At 39.5% G+C, this 26,227-nt stretch overlaps 1 protein-coding gene across 5 annotated transcripts in view; it reads right to left on the bottom strand.

Annotated features, from left to right (window-relative positions):
- LOC117213690 (teneurin-a) overlaps positions 1–26,227 on the bottom strand; it is a 702,857-nt gene that overhangs the window by 376,817 nt on the left and 299,813 nt on the right. For 4 of the 5 annotated variants that reach the window (XM_033459237.1, XM_033459239.1, XM_033459241.1 and 1 more), the window contains exons 6-8: positions 25,597–25,764; positions 14,721–14,747; positions 12,114–12,284 (exon numbers count right to left, since the gene is read on the bottom strand). In XM_033459237.1, the coding sequence (XP_033315128.1) occupies positions 12,114–12,284; positions 14,721–14,747; positions 25,597–25,764 (366 nt within the window). The remainder of the gene's footprint in view (positions 1–12,113; positions 12,285–14,720; positions 14,748–25,596; positions 25,765–26,227) is intronic. The other variant, XM_033459242.1, reaches the window with a different exon arrangement.

The raw sequence follows: 26,227 nt of genomic DNA, 5'->3' as shown, positions 1-26,227 counted from the left end.
CTGTGACTCGATATCACAAGATAAGAAATCCATGATGGAACGCACGTTATTCACGAAGCGTCTGGGATTGTAGTAAAGGTGGGAGTATTTCGTTAATTATAATCATCTAATTAGAGCATCTTCGCAGTCGGTCCGACGGAATTGGAGGATGGTAAAGCCAATTAAAAAATTTTAATTTTCACGTGCTGGAAAATGTAATGAAATTTTTCGCCGTTCGTTTCGTTTTTTCCCCTTCTTCCTACTCCCACCCCCTTTTTCTCCCTCTCTAAGCCCTATCCGCTACTGCTTCTTCCGACGAGCTGTGCTCCATTTTCTTTTTTCCCCCCACCACTTTCTTTTTTTATTTCGTCCGCTGTTTTTTCGTTTTACGTTCCTTTGCTCTGTTTTCGTCACTGAAATGCACTCCGCACATTCTACTCTAATTAAATTTAATCTTACCTCGGAAACGGTTCCGTTATTTCCAACTAACGAATTCGTATAACCGTTCTCGACTTTATCGTTTATTTGGCTGGTTATCGCGGTGAGTTTGTATCGTTACTTTCAAGCGTTTCCACCTCAATCATTATCTGTTGATAATGTGATACAAATCTTTGTAAGTATCATGATACAAATTTTCGAGGAAGGATATTTCATATGGGCGAATCTAGTACAGAACAGTACTACAAAGAGAATTCGAAGTAGAATACGCCAGTAACTAGTCAGACGGGCCTGACTACGAGCGTCAAAGCATCGAGATCGCTACTTAAAAATGTATTATACTTATCTATTCCTTCTATATTCTATTTATTCTTTACAACTAAATATAGAATTTTCTGATTCGTTCGAATAATATTTCCAACGTACAATAGACTCGACAGATATCAGTCGTCCAAATACTGATTACTTGGACTTCCAATTATACGGATGTTGATTCGCTGACTACCGATTATTCGGACATGTAATCAGAAATTCTCGTACTCGAGACAAGCGGAAACTGCTTTGCCTGTATAATCGAACGGATGCGCCATTAACGATGTAACCCGTTAACTGGGAAGTAGGAGTTAGCTCGTCATCCGGTTTGCCAATATCTTGAACTTAATAATTCATTGGGTAAGGGATCTCCTGGGAGATAAAGTGTAATATCACACCGTAAAAATGCAAATCTTCAGGAGATCATAACATTTATAGAGAAACGTGATATAACAAGTCCACGAAGTATTTCAGAATTAAATAGAACATAACGCGTGAATCATGTCGGTCTAAAAGAAAAGTCTCAATTTTTAATGTTCTCCACTTCTTAGTGCGTTCCTTTACGTTTTCCACTAAAAATCACTACGCATTTCTTTTACCGCGGAATAAAACAAGCACAGCTTAAAAAACGAAACAAAGAGAAATAAATCTTTTTTGGACAATTCCTCGAGCTCGATCGGTCACGCAAGAGGTTAATTCCCAATGGAGCGGACGTCGGGGAATTCCCATGGCGCGAGCATGGCGACGTCTGGTAGCCGAGAGGATGCTTTATGCCAGTGCGGTACGGCATGGCATCGAAGCTTCGTAACAGGCTGGCACGGCGTGTCGCGGACGTCTTATAAATTTCCCGACGACAAGTGTTTCAGCGTGCCGCGAGCCAACCGCCGGTGCTATTGTTGTCCCCGCGATAAGATCTCGCGTTAAATCCACACCGAGTCGGCCGCCACGGCGAGGACAGTTTGAGTTATGCCAGCCGCCGCGGAAACGTTTGCTACTACGAGGGTCGCCCGAAGGGAGTCCGTTGGAATCGTGGACAGAGGGGTGAAAAACCGACGTTACGGATACGGAACACACGTACATATAGACGATGAAAGAAGCAAGTGGCGAAGGAAAAGACAGAGATGGAAGGAGGTTGGCCAGGATTTATAGGAGGTTACGCATCACGCGAGTCGCAACGGCCTGTTAGACCCGCGGACAGGTATTCCTGAAACGCGCCACTGTTATCGGACCGCTTGTTTTCGACGTATCAATTCGCCACGTGAGTTATGAATATCGGGTGGACCATCAGACTGTGGCCGATTTCTGGGTGGACTTGCGTGGATAGATGTGGCGGAGGCAACTGTTTTTGGAATAGGCAGGAGCTCGCCAAGGTAGACAAATGTAAGGTTCAGTACGTTTAGATGTATATTGGATATCCTATGGAAGAAAGCCTGTATCGCCAGATAAACGATACTAGTCCCTATAACAGAACTGCATTTATTTAAATTTGTTGACACGCGAACAATTCATATAAGTGCATTTTTCATAATAGGAGTTCTTTGATTCTGTTCGTTATTTGTGAGTTTTCATTAAATGGGTTTATCAATGGAACAGAGTTTATTTAATCGGACAGTACGTTAAATTGAAGTTAAAGATTACTTGGGTAGTCTAACTTATTAAGCTCATAGAAGTTTGTATTTATTGGCGATAGTCCAAGAGATCAAAGGAGCTGGACGTTGACTGAGATTTGTCGTGTTTGAGTGTTTTGGTGGGTTTGATAGTAGAGCGTTTGGCGTATCGATTCGCGAAAACGCGGTGAAAAAAAATACAATTCTGTCGAACGCGAGCTCTTTCCCGGGGACACCATGCACGGACCATTTGAAAATCTGTTGACGAATTTCGCGCAGGCACGAATATTGGCTACGAATCGGGACACCGTGGTTCCTAATTCGATAGATGGACGTAACACTCTTTTTTCCCTTTTTCTCCCTCTCTTTTTTTTTTTGCGACTCGTTTGGTTCGATGAATATTGTAAATAATGTTTTGATAAACCTGGGGAATTGGCGAAAAAGGAATTAAAAACACAAAAAAAAGTGGCGAGAATTGGTAAAATAAACATGGAAATTGTGTTCTGTATATTTGATTGAGATTCGGTTCGCACGGGCGATTTTCAAACAATCGAGGCTGATCGACTTCAGTTGCCTAATGTAAACGTAGCTTAATCGACATTAGTAAGGAATTCCGGATTCTGTAACACACCTCGATAATCAAATTCAAAACATTATTCTATTGTCTTCATTTCTTTATGATTTATCTGCGTAATATCATATTTCATGCAACACGTTGTTCAATAAACGTCACAAAACCAAAACAAATAAATACAACGAAAAATATGAGAGAAATATTTTTATGAAGTATAAAATTGACAAAAGATTATATTTTTTTTTTATGGCAAAATTATATTACCTTGAAAGAACGTTGAAAGATTAAAAGGATTTCTACCTTCGTAAAATTATTTTAGAAGATTCCATAGAACCAAAGAGAATTTGTAACACATCTCAAGAGGATGAACATGATCTTAAACTTGATGATATTCCAACCTCGTCGTGATACTTTCTATTTGAGTTAATCATAAAGCTTCTAATTAACGTTTATTAAGAAGGTGCGTGCACGATACGCAACAGTACCCCAGCATCGTTAACAATACCAGATGAGATTGGACGTCGTTGGACGAGGTTTTCTCGGATCAAAATTTCTTTTCCATGGGCGAGAATTTTTAAGATCAACGCGGAACTGGTGTGGCTAACTATAATCTTTGTGGTATATCGTTCTAGTTGGATAATAAATGGCGGGTATTAAAATGCTTCCTTTGGTCTTTAATCGATAGTGCACGTTTTATACGCGAGACACTGTTTCTTATTACTTAAGGGAAGCCAGCGAGTATAATTACCAGATGGAGATTAAACGAAAGCATTGAATAATTTATATTTTACGAGCTTGTAACGCAACGTTGTGAAATGTAAGATAGGCATGAAATTGGTTAGTGAATTCGTAAGAAAAAGCGAGGAAACTAAGTGACTTTATACTTTCATATTTATATGCACAGAGTATATACTATATGGGAATCACTAATAAAATAACTAGTAAGTTGGTGGATGAGCAAACGAAAATAATAACAAAGAAAAACAAGCTTTAATAATATGTGTGCAACAATGTAATACATAGAAGTAATAACATAAGTATAAAATGTAATAATAAAAAATAAAAACCTGTTGGAAGAAACCAGAGAAAAATTGTGTATTTGGATAAAACCAAGATCTATTATTATTTTTATGTATTATTATTTTTATGGTAGCCGTAAATTCAAAGTATACATTTCTCTACATTTTTTTTTTTTTTAATGTCATAAATGAAAGACCTTCTTTTAACAAACAGAAAATTCGATTTCTTGTAGCTTATTGTCAACAACATATTAAAAATCACAGCACATATTTGATCGCTATTATTATTAAAAAATTTGAATAATATTCTGTACGAGAAAGGGGAGGTGTTTAAAATTATTCTTATCTATCAATGCAGCTGGGCTAGGATATTACGGAAAAACGTAGGGGTTAGTTATTCGCATACACGCGCACAAGGATATTAACATATTAGATGTCCTTTTTTCGCAGACGTCTAGAACAAAATGTATGACGGACGGGAAATCTAGCGCTACGTCATAGTCTAACTTGTGAAGCGGCTGGATAGCACGTCAACAAGTTTCAACTTTTACAAACTAAAAGACGTAGCACTGTGTCATCAGTCACAGGAGGGATTAATTGCGAAAGTGAAGCTCGAAGTTCGTTTAAGACTTGGGAAATGCTATGATGAATCAGAATGTCACACTTTGGTTTTAATCTTATCTTCAAGTGAATTCTAATAAATAACGAATAATGAGAATCGAAAAAGATGAAAAAATCAATAACCAACCTCCTATGATAGAAATTAAGTAGCAGGCGAATAATTCATTCCTTTGAATCTACTATTAACCGACGAATTTTGATAAAAATAACAATCCGAAAATTTTATCCGAAAACCATCCAACCTAATCTTCACTGATCCTTAATACTGCAGCACAGTTAATCAATCCTTTACTCGATGCGAAAACTAATTTTTCTGCAAGCTAGAAGAAATTGCAACGTCACAAAACTTCCAGGATCTTGCGGAAGCTTTCAAAACTTCGAAGCACTTCCCATTAAATCCGCGAAATTGCATTAAACTCTTTAAGATTTTCAAAAATGCAAGCAACAACCACGTCCATCGCGAAGATTCGGTGAATTCCGCTCGCTAACCGAGTATTTCGAATTTAACGCGTGTTCCTGGATCGCATTAATCGAATTTCCGTGCACTTTGTTGTGGCAGCGGCCAGGCGCATTGGTACTTCCGTCCGGGGTAACCAGAAGAAGGCAAACATTCGTCAGTTTTCCGTGGGTAAACAGTTCTCTCTCTCTCTCTCTTTCTCTCTCTGTCTTTCCCTCCCTCTCTTTCTCTCTCTCTCTCTGGAGCTTGCGGATCGAATTCGCCCTTACCCGCGACGAGCATGCACAGAGGAACCACGGAACTCGAAGCGATTAAGGCAGCCCTTTGAAAAGCCGACTCAAGGGCTACGAGTTCGCGAAACGCCGCTCGAAATAATGTAGTGTGCTACTCGCAGAACCTAATAACCAATCTCGTTGGATCCGATGATATTTATGCTTTTGGAAAATAAATAGAAGGAAAAAGGAGGGTGCCAGCGACGCAACGATTCGCTTCTGTGTATGTATGTGTTGTGTTCGGTGATTCTTGGCTTCAGTTGTATGTGTAGCGGCACATGATTTGTCGATCAGTTATCTATCAGTTATTAATCAGTATCTACGAGTATCTATCGAGTATTTATCAGCGATCCTATTTTACGACTTATACACTGTACGAGCGAATATTGTCTGTATATTAATTTATTTAATTATTTTTAAATATACTCGACGGTTTCAACGACGAGCAATCTCGTCTAATAAATCTCACGACCAACCATCCTCTACAAATTGGTGGCCTCGATGTGATAAGTGAACGAAGAGATGGCAAACACTAACGAAGATAGCAAAACTACAGCTAATATAACGATCAGTATGCCTCCTCTGCAACCTCAAACATCACGGTGTGGTTTGCCTTATTGGAGACGCAACTCGACATTATTTATATCTATTCATTTATTTAATTATTTTAAATATATTTGACGGGTTGCAACAGCAAATTCTCGTTATTCTATATTACAATCCTCTACTAGTCCTCTACATATGCGCGATTCTCTCTTTCATTGCGGTGATGGCTGATGTTTTAAGTTGGGAGCCTAGTATACAGTATACGCGTATACACTGAAAGGATATATAGTTTCAGTTTCGATCTTCGAATAACTTATTGTTGGAATCTGGTTATTAAAATACTACGCTTGAAGATAACGTCAATTAAAAAATTATTTCTCCTATAGAATAAATCTGAGGTGCGATACGTAGCTTTGGATTATACGCAGGACTTGAATTACTCCCACGATTCGTCGTTCACGAAGAAAAGTAACGATGCATATTTTCCACGCATAGTCGGCCGTCGTTTCGACCGAAATGACCCAGTGGTGTAGGGTTAGCGGTCGCCTGGTTCCGCGAGACAAAATTCACCGTACCCACGAGAGTGTCTACACTGAAACGGATATTATTATCTGCGGTACTTAAGCTTTACGTATTTTTGCATAACTCGAAATTAGAAATAATTATTGTTGCACCTTCGGGAACGCCGCGATACCGTCTCGCGTGCGAACCGCTCGGTACCGGTCGCGTCTTTACGGGCTTTTATTCGGAAAATAGAGAAAACCGCATCCAGAATTATATACTGAGTTTTTACCGCGACCATTTCCATGTCACAGTAAATTATTCGCGCATTACTTTTTACTTTCGTTTCTTCCGCTCTACTCTGCGGACGAATATACGAGTTCGTCTTAAATTTGTGGTTTATTATTCGCGATATACTAGATTCATCGTGAATATGAACAATTTAAACAGCTTTCTACGCGCATTTAAATATATTTAAACACCGAAAGAGTCTCATTTTTGGATAAAAAGCATATTGATAACTAATCATAAAACCACACATGTAAATAATGTGCTCGCATTTCTACATGTTGAAACGTTCCCACAAATTAAAATCTAACCGGACAAATATTTGCAAGTATATTGTTAAATGATCCAGAAACGAAATAGTGGACAAAGTGTAGCAATAATTCATTATAACTCGAAAACCGTTTATTGTCTTTATAAACAGCTTATGCAAAATCTATCCCCCACATATAATATTCCAATCTGATAAATCTACATAGATTGCCTGCCGCAAGCACCGAAATTCACACCAACCCACACGAATCTACACATAAAACGTACTAATCCCCAAAAACAAATCGGCCGAGTCGTCAAAGAAGCTTGATCATGGCCCATACCAATGCCATAGCATATACCAAATATCACTAACGCCATCGGTCGCGATCTACTATGCATCACAGAGAGGATATAGCAGCGGTGGTAGAGGGTTAAACACGGACCAGGCAGTTGGCACGGATTGTTGCGTTGATCGTGCAATAAACGCCGCTTAACTGGCGCGGCAAAAGTGCAATACATAGGCAGCGTCGGATAGAGCAGGGCCGTTAGAAAGCGCTCGTTGACATTCGATGCACGCGTACCGTGCGTGAAAAGGATTTCGACGTTATTGTCGCGTCGTTGGTCGGCTCGTAAAAAACAGTAAAAATTACCTAGCGCGTGTATAATTCGACGTACGCTGGACGCTGAAGCTGATTATTGGTCGGAAAACGGTGAGAGTGCGACGAGGAGAGAACGACTGGTTGATTCGAGGGGAGTGTCGCTTTATTGTCCACGCAAGAATTGCCTCCGGGCATATACTGTATATACGTATATCGCGGTAGTAGCGTCAGTTAGTTACTGCCTCGTAATGCGCGGCATTAGCCGGAAAACACGGCGATTTTTCGGTCGCCATTGCGCGCCGTCAACGCCATCCATATTCGCACTTTATCGATGCACTCAACGCGCCGTGATAACGATTACTTTTCAATTTTAGTCAGCCGGCATTATGAGATTCTTTGATGCCACTCGTTTCATTTCGATTTTGCTCGAGCCTCGAGCTGGGTTATCAGACGTTTTCTTCTGAGTTAGATGGACCTCGATGGAGTTGCAAGTTTGCAGTTTATCGTGTCGACTGACTGCAATTCGGTGAAACGTAATCTTTTCATTACGATTGCTTTGCTCGGTAAGATCGTGGAACGGAATGACATTTATTTTCTGTCTTTTTTTTTGTTAAGGTAGATTCTTTATATATTTTTACAAAATGATTAATATATATAACCGAACCAAGAACAAAAGAAACGATACACAATTAAATGTTCCTGCACTACGAACGAAAAGAAACACTGACCCATAAATCTACGTGCTTCGCCTCGTATTCTAAATCCACATCACAGAGGCAAATTTAACGAAGGTTTGTCTAAAAGCAAAAGAAAAAAGCAAAATCGTTTGCGCTTTATGCTTCATCGAAGGCCAACGAAAGGCTGCGATAATGACGCGTCGCTCGAACCACGAAGCCCGGTTGTTTTGTACTTTTCCGCCACTTAAGGGGCATAAAAATTGGAACAAGGTCGACAATAAACGTATCGATTTTTTGCCGCACGGGTGGGATGATCACAGGTATTCAATGAAGCTTCGCGGTCCGTTAAAGCGATACGGCTTACCGAGAATGCATTACTATAAATTCGCGTGTAAACATAGCGAATCGCGAGCCAGCGCAAACGATACACAAACTAGTGAAACGTAGCCCGTAAAATTCGGGTGATCCTAGGAAAATACACATAGAACCCAGCCAATCGTTTTGTATTGCTTCGTACCGGCGGCGACCGGAAACAATCGCGTTCGGTTAAACGCCGCGCGGTTACCACTACAGCTCATAATCTCTTTTATGGCCTGTTTTTCCAACGGTGTTGGTTTTCCATTTTCGGTTGAAGGAAGTGGAAGATATTCATGGATTCACGGATATTTGAAGAGTATATATATATGGAGATTTACAGAATTTGCTGATCTTGAACTATTCTTTAAATGTTTATTACTCGTCTGAAAGAATGAATCTTGTGATATCTTATCATTTCATAGGATAATATGTTCGAAGTGGTTAAGACTCCGAAATAAAATTTTTATCATCGATATAGTTTCCGAAATGTGACTCGTGATTTATAAATGATAGATTTATGAGCCACATAAATTGATCACCATATATAATTAAAGTACCATTAATATTTGGTAAAGCTGAATTTATACAGCAAAACAATGCGAAACGATATAAAAATTACCAAATGTTAGTACACATTATTGTATCTTCCAATAAATTCATAATTAAGCACTCTGAAAATATGAGAAAAAAATTCTCAAAAATTATTAATACACAGCTGTAGGAAATAAGCTAATGAAAACGCGGCTGCGTTATTTACGGAAAATGAAAAATCACCTACACATCGGAACGATAAATATTGAAGGTAAACCGACACAGAAATCCCAGGTACACGAATTAAATACTGGACGCAAGCAATACGGTGAAATCGGCGAATGCCTGTACCGTAGAAAAAACACATTTTGAACATTATTAAACGAAACGGTTCGTATAAAATTGGCATTCCGTCGGTGCATAGTTTCAACTGTGAGATGCATTGGCCGATAGAAATTTTTAATTGAAATAACACCACGTTCAAAAAGACGGAAAACAATTTGCAAGCAATATGGCGGCTATAGCTCCAGAGAAGGTTTAATTCTCGAGCTACGAGTGGACGCATCGAACAATATTATTAAATTAAATATTATGATTTGCAAGTGGCGTGGGGATGCGTCCTGTAATATTATTAAATCAAACATCGAGCGATCTTAATAAATTCGTAATATCTTTGTGTATATTTTTAGGGACTTTTAATCAATTTTCAAAGCGGTAAAGTCGTGGGCAAAAATATATAAACATTTACCCGGCTGTGTGCATAGAAAATCGCGGATAATGAACGTGGAGTCGGTATCAAGCGAAACAAGGAACATGACGATAATAAATCCTTCGTCCATGGTGGTTGAAAATTATTAGAAGCCTCGTTAATGTTTGTTGGATCGTTTCCTAGTTAGTCAGTTAATTAATTAGCTACGCCTACTACTATTTTAAACAAAGAAAAATTCATATTTCCGTAGAATGAAAAAGTTGGAAAAAATTTTATTGTGTCTCTGCACGTTAGTGAAAACAACAGCTAGTACTAGTTCATGGATTCGTCGCTTTATCTCTGCCGTTTTTACATTATCTTCTCATAACCAAACCAATCTACATATCAAACACCGAACCACATACCAAGAATAAAGACAACTTGTCAAGATAAACATCGAATCTCATCCAGGAGTAACATTCTAGCGAATACGAAAGCATTGAAGAGAGCTACGATGCGGAATATCGGAACTCGATCGGCTGTATATGACGATGTTCGTCGTGTGTCCCGAAAACACGTTGTAACACGGTCGAACACTCGAAAATATCGTCTCCAGGCAACGTCGGATGATTAATGACCGGCGATAACCACGCTGGTTAATACCGCGTCCCTATTATCGTAGAAGTGTTTATAGCATCGGTAAACGTGAATCGAACGCGGTAGTATGTAAATCGCGCATATAACATAGCGTAGAGGCGGGGGTGTAGCTGCACTGGCGAGTGCTCGACGTGCACGTGTGTTACGTCGAATATTCGGTGAAAAGAAGGCTGTGGCGGGGAGTGCTGTTATGGGCGGTACAAACGATGTTTAGTCGCCGAGCAATATACTAATGGTGTATGTACATAGAAATATAGAGAAACGAATACACACCGAGTATATTTACAATGAATTAACGGGGGCGTTAATGCAAAATCCCCGGGACTACTCGCCATTAGTTTAAACAGATTTCCAGCGTACCCGCGACCTCGCATCTACATAACCGGGACAGAGAGGGCGCGCGCCGAAATTAAACACTCCTCGTTGAAAACTGAACCGCATTATCTGGAGCTGGCGGGACGCCTGAATCCTCCTCCGCGAATTTTCCGGCCAGCCGATGATACGCTTTGCCGGATAATAGGGTCAGTACGAACAATAACCGGCCTTTCTTCCATGAATATCGGCGCAGCTACTGTAGTAATATTGGTGAAGTACATATTTGATATCGAAGGAATTGGATGGGCCGGAGCTGCTATAATTTTGGAGTTACATTGTGGCCTTTGTTGATAAGTTCAAGCAGTTTAAGATAAGATTATATGTACATATAACTATGGTTAACGCTATGGTATATAGCTGCGGTAGCTCTAGATTATTTTAACTAATACGCGGGCAAGAAAGAAAGACTAAAAAGAATGTAGAAGTAAGTAAAAAGATGTGTTCTAAGTTCTAATAGTTGTAAAATAGTTCTAAGATCAGATATTAGCGTGTATAATCGCATACGTTAATATTTTTTGACATGTTAACACGTCTACCTTTAACGCAGGTTAAACAATGTTGATCGCGATGTGAAAATAATCTTAAACGATGAGATATCAATGAAATTCGCGAACCTCAAAGCTTTTTTCGAAAAAAATCATTAAAGATTCATGTTCACGTTCATTCATAAAACAATCCTTAAGAAACTCCAGACACCATTCCATCTTACTGGAAGTTATTTTCACGACATTTTCCAGCGATCCGTTTTCTCGTTCGCGGATGACGAATTAAATAGTAATCAGTTTTAATAAATTCATTCAAGCCCCTCCGTTCGTTCGAACACGAACAGACGAACTGCTCGGCTTCCTGCCGGCTCGTCCGGAGATTTTATCTTTCTCAAACTTTCATAACTAACGGGCTGCATTGGCAATGTATCTTCGAGGATTCAATAAAGCACGAAGGGCCGCGGAAATAACGAGGAACGCTGCCGACGCGTGCACTTTGTCAGCCGTTCCCTAATTAATTCCGAGTAATCGCGTAGAATGTTAATCTGATGCGTCAGCGATCGACGTGCGTGAACACAGACGAAAGGGTTGTTCACTATACGATATTGCCATACTGAATGTTCCTTTATGCTTGACGTACACTCTCACGTTTGTAAGTCAGCTAAATGTCTGGTTAGTATCGTATGAAAAATATATATTAGAAATTCCATCAGTTCCTACGAAACAGTATGAGTAGCAAAGTTGAAAAAGGTTCTATCTATAGACGCGGATAACCTTTAACCTTTTGTGAAGTTTGAACGTGATATTACAGGACGCGTGGACAATTCAAAGGAAAATTGTCGATACGATTGAAATACGACATGCAATCGGACACTTACCCGAATACTTCTCCGACTGCATCTGTTCGGTTGGCACGAAGTTTCCCGTGGCATTCGGTGGACAACCATTTCGATTTTGTTGCGTGCGTAGCGTGTGAGTCGCATGCAGAGATGGACCACGCGGTGGTACTTCCGGTGGTGCTGGTTCTGGAGGCGAATCTCTACCAGTGTCTGTAAAAGATCGCGTAGCAACTTAGATTCCTACGTTCCGTCGTGTTAAAAGATCGAATAAATATTTTATACGTGCATTTATATTTAAAACATGCAGGGAACCGTTTGCAAGCTGTTGAATTTTAATCTCGCCCGATCATTTTGTCATCGCATTGTTACGATGTAATTAGCAACAAACGTACGTTTCGATATTAATCGTTTATAATATAATATAAGATATTATAGTAATTCGCTAATGAATTTTATCTTTTCCAAATGACGTGAAAGATTGTAACAACCAAGGCCGTCAAAAAAGGAGACCACCCACGGGACGCGTACCATGACAAAATTATTCGTCAATGGGGGCACGGGTGCACGGGACACCGTAGGAAGGACGCATCTTCACCGACGCGTGATACACAACGTTTATTTCACGGTCGAATTATTGCATATATCGGCACAATTATATGAAAGTCCATTCTCTCTCATTTGCGTCCCCTTATCCGCGTTCCGTGATACCGCGATTATCGCCCAGTGGAAACGCGAGCAATTAAACAGCATCATTGACTGGCCGTTTCCTAATTGCGTTTTATGCATGCGGGTACGAAGGATGTATTTTACATCAGATTATCTATGTCGGCCCGGTATACGAAGAGAAAAAAAAGAGAGCGAAAAAATTTGCGATGGCCGTTTCTCCCGACAGGTACAGATAAACCATGTTCTATCGTACACATAGGAAAAATCAATCACGCACGTATCTAGATAGTCGATATGAATGTTCAGCTCTGCTCTTAACAGTGAACGCTTATTACGGCGTTTAAAGCAGCGACGGTAATTCTAAAAATTTTTCATTTCCGGACAGGGTGCTCGGTTCCGGCCCTTAGGGGTTCACGTTGCGGGCATTCCGTAGTCGAGTTGCTTATAAAGTTATTCAAACTTGTAAGGAACTCTTGCCGGCGAATAATTAAAGTTACCTAAATGCAAAGGGCACAAAAGAAGGGCTGGCAGGCATGCTGCGAGCAACTAGACCGACCGTTCAGGCACGTATTCATGAAAACGCATGCCCGAATGGCGTCGCGTACGCATCCACTAAAAATAAACACTTCATTGTACATGACCGTTCTTCTTGGGTTTATGAATGGTGCATGGAATTAAATTTCAAAAAAAAAAGAAAAAAAAAAAGAAGGGAAAACCCACTATCCTGCTAATGAATATGGAGACTTTTCTCGTGGATGCACAGGCAGTTAGTAGAATTTATAGGTGATTCACTCGAAGAACAAATTGAAAGAATAATTCTTATCGATAATAACAATTTTCCAACAGTTAAAAATGAAATCTCTTTACACTTTCTTTTACATTATTTTTATTCTTCGTACAACAAATCTATCTTTCTAAAAATAATCGTTACTCGTCGAAGGATATTTAAGAACTCCATATAATAAGAATCTTGCATCGTGTACAAAGAACGAACTATTCTTCTCCCTGGTTTCATCGACTGAACAAGTTAAACCGAAATTAATCGTACTTATCTCGTGCAAATTGCAATTTGCAAACGCGATCCGTGTATCTTGTAAGAACACGTGAGGATAATAGATACTGCCGGCAATAAGGGACGATGACGCGGCAAATCGATAACGCGTTAAGCATATATATAATTGAGGCAATGTATAACCATTAGGGGTTGTTAATGTTACAGCGCGCATTATTGTAAATCAAGGTTAACTGCAATACGGTGGTTTATTACGCTTTCGCGAAGCTGTGTAACTTGGTTTGCGGCAACTCCGACGCCGGATAATGGAATTTCGCTCTTCAGCCATCTGGATTAAAATCTATTAACTTAGCGATCGCAACTTGCTCCTGCTCCCTCTCTAATTTCATATTCATGTGCTGGCAGCTGACTTATTTCGTGATATATAAAACATTTTTTCTCCACGAGGCTGGCTTTATACATGTGTTGACATTTTATTAATCATCGAGCTTGGCGAACGGATTACACTACGAGACACGGTCAACTCTCATTGATGAAATCTTGAAGAATATTAAGGTATTCTAATACAATGCGAATTAAAATTACTCGGTGCTAAAATAATGAGTTTTGCGTAAGATTTCCGAGATTTTCAAGTTGTCGAAGAAAAATTTTAATAGCTCGAGATCTATCAAGATTCAGAATGCGGAACATATCAACTTTTAAGTACTCAAAATACTCATGAGAAACTTCAGTTTCATCCAAGAGTTAACATTTATCAGATCACAAGTGAAGTTTTATTGAGAATTCAAAATTCATCAGAATTATTAAGCGTGGAATCGTGTCCCAAGCGATCGAAAATATTTCAAAGCTCATCATAATCATAAGTATCTTTCAAAATTCACCGGTGTACTTAATCCAAGTACACTGTCTCAAAGCACAAAACGACGAACTACGTGCAACGAGTGCAACGCACATACAATGTTACGTACCTGTGAAGTAAATAGGCCTGGACAGTGCTGCGCGTGTGAAGGAATGTGCAGAAGAGAAAAGTGCGTTAGTGCGGCAAGGTTAGGCGTGTGCACGCGAGAATTGGAACGTGCTGTTACGTGATGCAAGCCGGCTTGGTGAGCGAACAAAAGTCGAGCGATGTGTGAACGACCGCTTGAATGAGAGAGAAGAAAACAAAAAAATAAAAGGCCAGAGAAGAAATAAACGAATAATGCCGAATGACACGACGTTGCGCCGTCACGCTGAACGATAACGACGATGTAACGAAATCGCGCGTGTACGTGCGACCTGAATTACGAAAAATCAGTCGCTGGTAATAATTAAACCGTTCAAGCTCTCTTTCCACGTTGACAGCGCTGAGAACTTCGCTCGTTAACGCGAACCTCGCCTTTTTTTTTTGTCATTTCATACTTTTTGTTGCTTTTATTGGTAGGTCCAACTCCGAATCACAATGATTGAAATCGAATTGTAACACTTTTCACACAGCGTGATAGGCGATAACGAATCGTCATGCGAGTCGTTGATCTGCAATAAGCTAGATTGATACTATTGATACGAAGGAATAAAGATTAGGTCTTTTCTACCTGCTAGCGATCTTGAATTGTTATTTCTATTTACTTGGTTCACTTGAGAGGTACATTTTGCCCTTTTATCGTGTTTACGCAAGCTTTTATTCAATTTTGTTTCATAGTTATTTATTTAGTAACTTATAACGATATTCTCTCTGCTTGAGAATTCACGTGTACTCTGATATTTCCGACGAACCATGTCCGTATTGCTTCTATCGTTTCTCTAATAAATTCAGGATCGAATTGCGATTCAATTCAATATGTTTAATATCTCTTATAATTAGTATCGATTTTCATCTACAATAATTATTCTAATAAACGTGCCACAACAATTGAATTCGATACTAGACACAGACAACAGATCCAACGTTCTAATCAGCCTCGTATTTATAAGAAATTAAGAGAAATGCAACATTTTAATTTTTTTCAATGATCCATTAATATGTACTTGAATTATGAATTCTAGAAACTGACAAGAATAGATCCATCACATTTACAGATAATACATAATGTAACACATGTATACACGAATATGGACACAAGGATTATCCTGTTGTGTATGATTACGTTAGAATTAACCAGGTGCGTCGATCAATAGCGCGAATTACAAACGAAGACCGTTTCTCTTCGGTGCACCGGAGTGTTAGTCGATATTTTCCGTAATAAGCGGTGATAATTGCTTAATTAAAGCGAACCGTGAAACGCGCAATGCGTTCCTGTCAGTGGCAGCCGCGTCGCTCCCGTATCTTGGACGACTTTACCGTCGAAACGTACATTCGTTGCAGTTATTGAACAATCTGCCGGCATTGTTCGAGTGTTGGGAACACCTGTAACGCTCAATTACAAAGTCGATAGCCCACGTTGACGAGAAAAATGTCCGCCACGGCATCTCGCGACTCGCCGATGAGTTATTCTCCTGCATTTATTGACGACGATGCAAACGAATAGCAGCGTATCATTTTCTTTCGTTTTTATCGTCATTCTTCTTGAAAAAGGTTCACGTTTTTTCTACTATACTTTACTATATATGTGGTAGAAAAAATATGACGAGGTTGTAAATTAATCGAGCGTAAAAGTACATACATGTCGATAGCCGAAGCAGAAATTTGAGACGATCTAAGGGGAGATAAGACGCCTCGAGACCCGATAGAAGTGTTCAACTCCATACAAAAATGACGTTTGGCTCGTTTCAGCGAAAGTAATTTAGTCAATATATTATTTCCATATCGAGTTTCTAGTAAAAATAATTCGTGAATCGACAGAAATTACAAAAACCCTTCTTTCTTTTTTTAAAGCTAATAGCGTGTCACGTCGCTTTTATTTACGGCTTCTCCATTAAATAATTAAATTGCAAACTCGACACGTTACACGCTACGGCCTTATTTTTCTACCATTTTTATAACAATTCGCAATTTACAAGATCTATTATTATACTTGCGGTTAACGATGCATGCGCCGGAGGTTATTGTAGCGTGTTATCAACAATAACAGTATCGACGGATTGTCAGGGTTGTCAACGACGGTGTTTCTATCGTAGATTATAATCGTTTGTCAGTCGATCGTTTTTATTTCGTTCCTACGCGAAATCGTTCTACATGGATACGACGGCATAATGCTAGCTGCAGGCAACGCGTTGCCCGCATCGAGTTAAAATCGATTGTTGCCACGATGACGGTCCGTGCGACGTCATTGACTGCGGTTCAAATCGCATTGTGATCTGTGATGGATTACCGTTTATATCGAAGCGTACATCAAATCGAAATCAATTTTCTTTCGCGATCGCCAGAATTATCTTCGTTGAATGCGCGCACCGAACCATGCCCGCTACGTGAATACGGAAAATCGTGTAACTTCAGGAGCATTGTGGTTTCTGATGGACTCCAAATATCGTTTCGCCAACAGGAAAATTAATAACTTGATTTAACGTCGTTCAACATATAGCGAGTGTATACACGTAAAATATTCAACTAAATCACTTTTTATTGCGTCTCAAATATAAACGCTCAATCACGGTAGAATTTTGAGTGCTTCGCAGATTCTAACAAAAATATCTTCTTTTCGGCATAGCTTTACAATTGACCGTTACACTTTGACTGCCACGTTGGTCTTATATGACCAGTCACGGACGCTACGGTGGTCATTGATGACCGGAGCGCTTGAATTTTTTACAATTGTAAAAATTGAATGAAAATTGACAGTTAGGGCATTTTGAATATAACCGACAGATAGAAGATACTTTGAAATAAAAAGTGCCCCATTGAACAATTAAACATTTTTAATAGAACATCAATAAAAAAATGTTAACTCGGAACAATCTTCGGATAAACCTTTACGTCAGATGAATACAATGATAAAATCCGATGATATACGCAATTGTATTACTACGGTAGAACGACATTGATATAAAATTCTTTGAAGAAAAGTAATGATATTCTACATTGCATATTTCCACGTACTCAACTGTTTCTCATTATCATTTTCAGTCACAAAACTTGGAACCAAATCTTCAGCCAATCGAATTTCTCTCGTTTTCTTTTTCGATTAACAACTGTTGCAATTTATAAGTTTATAAATTTATAAATTTGTATACTATCGATAGACGAACTTGGCTATCTACAGGACGCTTATTTATTCACACGTTTAATCCTACGCGAGGACCGATAGGACATTGACGAAGTGGAAGTTTAGTCAATCGCAGCTAACCAATCGCGGATCGTGATGGCGACCGCGGACAAAGGGGCGAACCAGGTTATCCCTGGACCGTGGATAGAGTTAGTCAGACGCCGGCAAGGGTGTACAAGGTGGCCGACAGTGACTTGATGCGGTTAGCGATTCGCGCTGCTAACTCGATTTGATGCTCTAATGCCTTCGTCACGTCCGACGTAGCTGGCGTATTCATGTAAATACGAATTATTTCCTGGCAGTCGCTGCGGTCGCGACGTTCGTTGACCACTGCAACACTGCTCAAGGATTCATCTTGCTTGGCGGAAATTTATTTGTGACTCGATTCGAATTATGATAATATTATTCGGCATAAAATCTAATGAGAGAAGATTTTAGATTGACGTCGATAATGAATTTTTGAAGATTGTTGTTACATCTAAATTTTTAGTAAATTTTGTTTTCCATTGAAGGAAATTGGGGATGGATAAAAGAATGTGTATCTAATCCGAACTCAGAGCAACGAATACCGATGTTTCAGATATTGATGTCTAGAAATTCGGAATTTTATTCGTAATACTTGTGATTTTATACGAAACATAAAAAGTAGAGTAAACCTAGTTACTTTGAAAAAGCAAACTTTCAAATGTAGTTTAAATTAAAAGTAAATTCGTAAAAAAACCGAGGTACGAAATTTGTTTGCTTTAACACGAAAAACTGGGTTATAAAGTTTATTTGCATAAAAAGTGTGTTGCTCGAATCAAAGAGAATCACGTCCCCAAATAATTCATAAGAATTCACACATGAGTAAAACATTTTCCTATGAAATTTTTTCATAAATATAACATTCATAATTTACGATATTATGACAAACATCTGGAATAATTTTGAGTTTGAATTATACTAAATTACGCTAAATTACAATCTTTTTCTTCCATAAACAAATCAAATCTTCATCGTAGAAAGTTAAACAGCCAACGAATTACAGTCGAAATTGTAAAGTCTAAGTACACACATTCAACTCTATTTATCTTCAGCAGCGATAATCGCTTATCACTTTTATTCGAGCTACCGAAACAATGGCTCATTAAGAATCCCGTTCGCCGATGGTAACATCCGATAAGGTTCAGCCTGTTAAAGTTTCCATAAACGAGAACTACGGAGATTCTCTATTTGGTTTTGCCGAAACGTATCACGATTAAGCTCGATATTAGGTTACCGCATGCCCGTACATTTTCGGTCTGGAACGAAGCGGAAGAAGTACAACGGTAACGATAATGGTGAACACGGACTATTGGCATAGTTTTCAAGTGGTGCTTAAAATTATTCCTATTTCGAGAAACCTGGCCACAATCCAGCTTGTCTCATGCCTTCTAGACCAGGTCCTACCATTTGAACAAAAAGAAGAAAAAAGAAAAAAAAAGATAGAAGAAGATGGATGAAAGATTTGAAAAAAAAAGATAAAACTGGAAATAAAAGACAAATGTTTTATTCCATTCACGATCGATAGCACTGCGTGTGGCACCTTTTCCTCTTGTGTTCGCTTTTTCGTTTCCCTGTAATTTATACGATTTCCCGGCCGATCGTATTTCACATTAAACTGCCGACCGAATGGATCAGATGTGCCTGGGTCCGTTCAAAGATGCGGCTTTGTTGGCCGCATTATTTGCAATTTAAATAATCCGACAGATCGGTAATTAATCGTCCGGTTCGACAACATTTTTTCCCCCGCTCGAATAAGCTAATATCGGCCGGGGCCGGGATTTACATTGGTACACGAACCGAATGGACACACGATCGGCGCAGTTAAATTTTCTAGGGCAATCGCACCAATCGATATCATATTTGTTGGCTCGCGGCTTCGTTTCAGGAAATTAAATTCTGCAATCCGGGCCCCACCGGCGCGACGCTGGGCACACGTGTTCTTTGATTCACCGCCTTAATTGCCTTCCGTCTTTTTATTTCGATGGTAATTGGAACGGTAATAGGGAATTTTTGTGCGGAACGCTCGGCAATGCCGCCAAACGAGATGCTTTTTGAAATGTATACACTGTGTGTAATAGACGGTTGTGATGGATTTGACATTCGAAGTATAAACTTTTATATTGGATGTTGAAAATAGTGATTGCGATTCGGAACTAGATTTTGAATTACATATATCCTTTTAGTCACAGATGGAATTGCTACGGAGAAAAAGATTTTTTTTTTTTTTGATATTTTAAACGTTATAACGAATTTAATTAATTGCGGATAAAACTAATTTATTTAGAAAATTACGTAATTGGAAGTTACATGAAAATTATAATTTGTAACAAAGTTCTTCCGCTTCTAATAAAAAACAGCTAAAATACATTTGCTTTTACACGATGAATTTTATCGTATTTTTTCCACAAAGAAAATTATATATATAGCATAATGCTAGGGATTTTAATCTCTTCTCTCTTGTGCCTATTCTAACCTCAACAACTAACGTGGGAAACGGCAAACTCCGAACATGTTTTCATACAAAATTAAATTTCATTCGAAGTACCAGGATATTTTAGTATTAAAATAGTCTTAATTCTAGAATATTTTATACAGAGTAAACGTCATCTTGAGATCCGTAATTCGACAATCTTCGACGCTATATTGCCTGTCGGAATGTCCCTGCGGTCTAATGGAGGATCTCGTGGCATCTATTAGCAAATGGTTCCCAACGGTCAGTGCTTGCCCGCGTTAACCCCGTGCTCGCCACCGTCAGAAAGACGATTGATATTACATTAGATCAGCGTAGTCTAATATAGGCCAGTCGAAAACCATGTTACTAAATTGCTGGTCACTAGGGACTCGGCACAATTACGATCCCACGTCCACATAAACCTACTCCAGACACGTATTAAATGCGAGTATATAGCCATGAAACTCTTGCTTCCTGACGATTTGCAAATTTCAAGGGACATATAAATATTTTGACGTTTATTATATCGAGTTTCTCTCTCGAATTGTTTATTAAAATTTTTTAACCAAGTCCTATTATATTCTGGCGATGATTATAAGCGTAAAATTGATCCAAGCATATGTATCTACATCAATTAGCGAGAAATTTCTACGCTTTTATAAAATCCACTGATCCTAATCAAACTCTCCTCCTTACGTCGAACATCCTGGACATCCATCTTTTCTCCCTCAAACGTTAGATTGATTTTACAATTTCTCATTTCACGGTCCGAAAATAAATTTAACCAATCCTCAGGAGCAGGACATGGGATCGGCGGAGTAACCGGAGGCGACACACGCACCAACAGATACCCACATCTATGCCGTCGTCGTTCACGTGTCACTGATACGTCAACGTCGAGAAGTTTGATCTAGCGATCCGCTTTAACGGGCGCCTCAGTGCGCCCGGAGGGCAAAGACTCGGAGCCGAGTATCTGTCTTCGCAGCGTTGCGCCACCTATGTACCTACCTAACCTTATGTACGCGACCTAAGAAGCTCTACATAGGCGTCGAACGAAGGGAAGCAGGGTCTTAATCCGCGCCGCTAATTTCCACGGAATCTACGCGTAATGCGATCACACTTCGGCAAGCAGAGGCAATGGCTGGCGAAGCAGCAAATTCCCGGACGAAACGACCCGTAACCAGCGCGGCGTGCTCGATCTTTGCCCGGCTGTTCCTATCCTCTGCCTTGCCTCTCGGCTTTCCTAACACCCCAACACGGTTCGACATCGTCGTTGTTTCGCGATATCGGCAGACGACTAATTGGTAGCCGGGGCTCCGGCGTCAACGAAACACCCCGGCCAAACGAGATCCGACGAAATTTCGTTTAAAAGTTTGGCAGCCAGCCTCGCCACGACGACATCGAGAACTCGCCGACGGAGCCACGGCTACGGTGGCTGAGAGGGCAGGGAACTCGAGAAGCCGCAAAGCTACTTTCTCATCTCCGTGGTAACGCTAAAACTGCGTTACGCGGCACACCGAGGAACCTGCTGAACGACGTACCCGCGACCAGCCCAGGCCTAAATACCCACGGCATTCCAAAACAATATAGCCGCTCAGCTAACTTCTAACGCTGACCTACGTTCTAACTAGTCCGGCCTCGCTACTCGCAACTGCTAACTCGGTTACTCTTCCAGGCTCCTCGCCTTCCCCTGCCCTCTTCGCCATCGTTTCGTGTTTCGCTTCTCGAAGAGCGAAAATCTTCCTTTTGGTACTGGGTGTTGTTCAAATTTTTTAAATAATTATATAGTAAACAGGTAACTATCCGAACCAATTGGAACCGAGGTGATTCGGAAAATCGAATTATTCGAGATAATGAAACATGCATGCAATCACCAAAAAATGCTACCTTCGAATGCATTAAAAAAATTCTTTCTTCCTTATTTCGCTACGCAACAATTCTGCTTTCTTTGGTTAGAATATCCAATCCGACATTTTTTAAAATTCTGAGTGGCTCGTTCGTTCACGGAAACGAGTGCAAATCGGATCAGTATTGAGCAATAAAACAAAACTTCACTTAACGAACAAATGAAATTTAAATTTCCATGCAACCTTCTTTGAGACTGCTTGCTTGGACCAGTCGTTTTCTCGTTGACACTACGAAAGGAAAATGTGTAAGGCGGACATTGTCGCCCTTATGGAAACTTCGTAACCGGTTACATTGACGAGCCACGACACCGCAGGATCCGACAACAATGAACTTATCTCTCAAAACCGAGAGTCCCTTGGTTATTTAATGAGCCGACCCATAAGGCAGTTTGTCGATTACGACGCTGTTAGCCAGCGTAACGGTGGCGCATCGTCTGAAACATTTGCCTTTGCCTCAAGATCCTCCGCTCAGTCCCTTGCCTACGGCCGTTTCGCGAAGCATCGCAATTACCACGCCAGGAACTGTGCGCCGAGCAAACCAGAAATTCGAGTGTAATTGTCCCGCGCGGCCCGCGGTAAAGATCGAGACGGAATTGGATCCTCGCGGGAGATTCTTTGGCGCCTGGTTTATCGCGATCTCTCGTTTCTAACCTTTCGAAAGAACAAAGACTTTTCTTATCTGCTTGAGATACCTGGGTTAAGTTTTTGGAAACTTTTGTTAGACTTTTGAAGCAAACATTTTGGAATCTTGCAATTATACATGAAACTTATGAATGAAATTACAGAAGGACGTAAAAGTTTAATACGTATAAGACATTTTTTTTTTCTTTTTTTTTCTTTAATGAACTCAACCTTGTTAAACATTATATTATTTCTCGTTTTCCCAATCTTTGCTCCTACGGAGAATTTTAACATCGCGTATCGTGTTTTGAGTAGGTACAGAATATAATAATACGATGCAGAGAATAGAAAAAATAAGTATAAAAGGAGTACATGGCACGACTTACTAAAAATATCTATGATCGACTTAGCTTGGCTTAGCACCAGAAATCTAAAAAATGAAGTCACTCACAACAGATCACAATTTACATGTCATTTGTGTCACTCTGTTCGGTATGGAAGAAAGACACGGGGTTTGTATCGAATTACAACAATGCACCGATAAAAATCTCAGATCCTTCCGGTTGAACAGGGTGACTATTAATATTAAGCTTTTAACGAGAAACACGTTTACACGAAACCCGATTTAACTCAGGCCAGGGGCTCGATACCAGCCGGTAATCCTGTTAGTCTGGTAATCGTATTTGAGGCACGGATCGTTAACTTATCGCTTCGCGGGAGATTTTACGTTGCGATTTCCGGGACCGGTTGCGCTCGCGGCAATCAATGAATTTATTCGCGCGCAACTAGCCAATGTTTCGAAATGCGCGCGGATTTTCTAACCTTGTTACTTTTGATATTCGATTGTAAGCATTTCCTAACCTCTTTGCTTTCGATGCGTTTCGTTCCGATGTATTCGTCCCGATTTTTGAAATCGGCATTCCTTGTATAAAATTTCGAATTTCCGTGTTGTTGACACCTGATCTCTTTCGTGTTCCATTGCATTTACTTCGTCGTAAGATACGTGACGAGTAATGTCTACTAACCTCATACGTGGAATGAAAATTTAAAATGAAAATTTCATCGAGATCGCTTAACGTTACTGTGAGCTACAAAGGGGTAAAAAAAAAGGTTGAAAATCGCAGTTTCTCACAACATTCGACCTATAACTGTAATAAATCTACATCTTTCAATGTCTGCCGTTTGTTTTTGCATCAACCGATTTTCATGAAATTTTCAGCATGTCATAAATCTTCAAAATCTGTTGTTTAAATTTTTATTACAGGCTCAGATGAAAAAAGGTTATAAAAAATGACCTTTACTTTTTTCTCCGCAATTCCAACCAATTGCAATATTTTTGAAAAAATTTTTACGCTCCACCTAACAAATTAATTCTTTTAACTCCTAAAAAAACCAGTCTGATCCAATTTTAAAAAGTTATTCTGTTCCAAAGAATTCCAGAATATATGTTACTGCATACCTATGTATTTTACTTTTACTTTTTCTACAAGAAAATTCCATCGTGTACATTTTTTTGATTTCTCAAATGATACCCCGCTCCTATTATACCGATCAATATAAAGACATTAAAACAAATATAAAAACGCTCGTTTTTTACAACGTGTGCATTTAAACATTGACGATCATATGGATACTCTCAGTAGTTAATTTTCTGTCATCAGTTGACGTATCAAAATTCTCAGTATTGGATCGTTCGGAAAGCTAGTTTCGATTTATATTTCGATTCGATGTACATTTATTGATATAATATATATTATATAAGTGCTATTTTGTTCCACGATCTTTCTCCATCTTTCTCGCAAATTGAATATCCCATCCTTTCAGAACCTCTCAGGTTTTTCGCCAAAAAACTGTTTAATATGCCTTTTTACATCGACCAAATTCCTTAAAAATTGGAACGAACTTTCCGAGCGATCCAATATATGTTATGAGTAATACCTGAGCGAGGTGAAGTCGTTTCCGAGGAGCGGGGAACGTTGTATTTTGAGACTGCATTGATAATTGGTTGTGATCGCGCAAGCGCTATCTTATTTTCATCGAGTAAGAGTGAGTCAGTGTAAATGCTTAGCTAATTTATTTTCTCCTTCTGACATATATCATTGAGTCAGTTACCAATGACCAATGCGGCCCCAAAGTGCCACGTGACCGTGTTTCCTGCTCTCCGGAAGTGGCTTTATATCTCTCGCCAGAAGTGGAGCTTTATACTCGGATCTGCATTCCCATGTTCGTGATATCTATCATGGTATCGATATTCCTATGTACACTGTTCCTCATTCTCCAATATTCTTGCCACCGATGTACAATCTTTCTAATTTTCTAATTTCTTTTCACTCCGTAATTACACGTATTTTCTAATCTCGTCATTTTCAATATATAATTATATATATATATCGAATGCTTATACGTCATTGCTATAGAATTTTCACTGTCAATATGCAATCGTGCAGGCTTGATAATTTCTTAAATCTCAAAATACGAACCTGTACGTCTTCCGACGGCGTTACTTTAGTTCGCGCGCGAGGATAAGTACGAGAATTTGGCGGCAAATGGAATGACTACATGCAATGGGCAAATAATACAACGAATAATGCATGATGCAATGACAGGCAATGAGAATGGCGCGAGAAATGGTGGTGCTGAGATGATGTGAAAGTGAACTTACCATTGGTGAGATGCATGCGAGAATGCTCGTCTGGGAAGACAGTTTCGGAACGATCGCTGGCCGTGGAGCTGCTACTCAAAGCACTCGTGTGACCTCGTCGCGTTCGTCGCCCCAAGGTCCCGCCACCGGTGCTCGTCTTTTTCGATGGCGCCGCATAAACCGTTTCACCTACGGTGTATCAGAATCGTTGGAATATCTTTGGGTACATTAGAATATCTTTTCGTAGAGTCTTGCGACAGTTAAAGCGAATGGAATTTAAAGATGCTATATGCTATCGGAGAATAAGGATACATTTTTCAGCTACTGTACATTTACTCTGGGAATTCGTCGTGGAATGAAATGGAAAAGGATAAACAGAAATGATATTTTTTAAACGTCTGGTTAATTTTTAGACGGATACTTGATATCGTACTTTTTCATTCTTCAAGTACTTTTATAACCAAGTGCCTTTGTAAAAGAAAAAAGAGTACAGGTTGACGAAGAAGATTCAAATTTAAAAACTAAGACGAAATAAAAACCATCGAGACAAATAATAAAAATAAGAACTTTCACGTGAGTACTGTTTAAACGAATTTTCCTTATTTCAACACTCGGTTTCGTTTCTCCCAAAATTAAAAGTTTCTCAGACATT

Source organism: Bombus bifarius, unplaced genomic scaffold (assembly GCF_011952205.1).
Source record: "Bombus bifarius isolate JDL3187 unplaced genomic scaffold, Bbif_JDL3187 scf7180000009125, whole genome shotgun sequence".
Classification (NCBI taxonomy): domain Eukaryota; kingdom Metazoa; phylum Arthropoda; class Insecta; order Hymenoptera; family Apidae; genus Bombus; species Bombus bifarius.
This window is presented reverse-complemented; position numbering and strand designations above follow the sequence as displayed.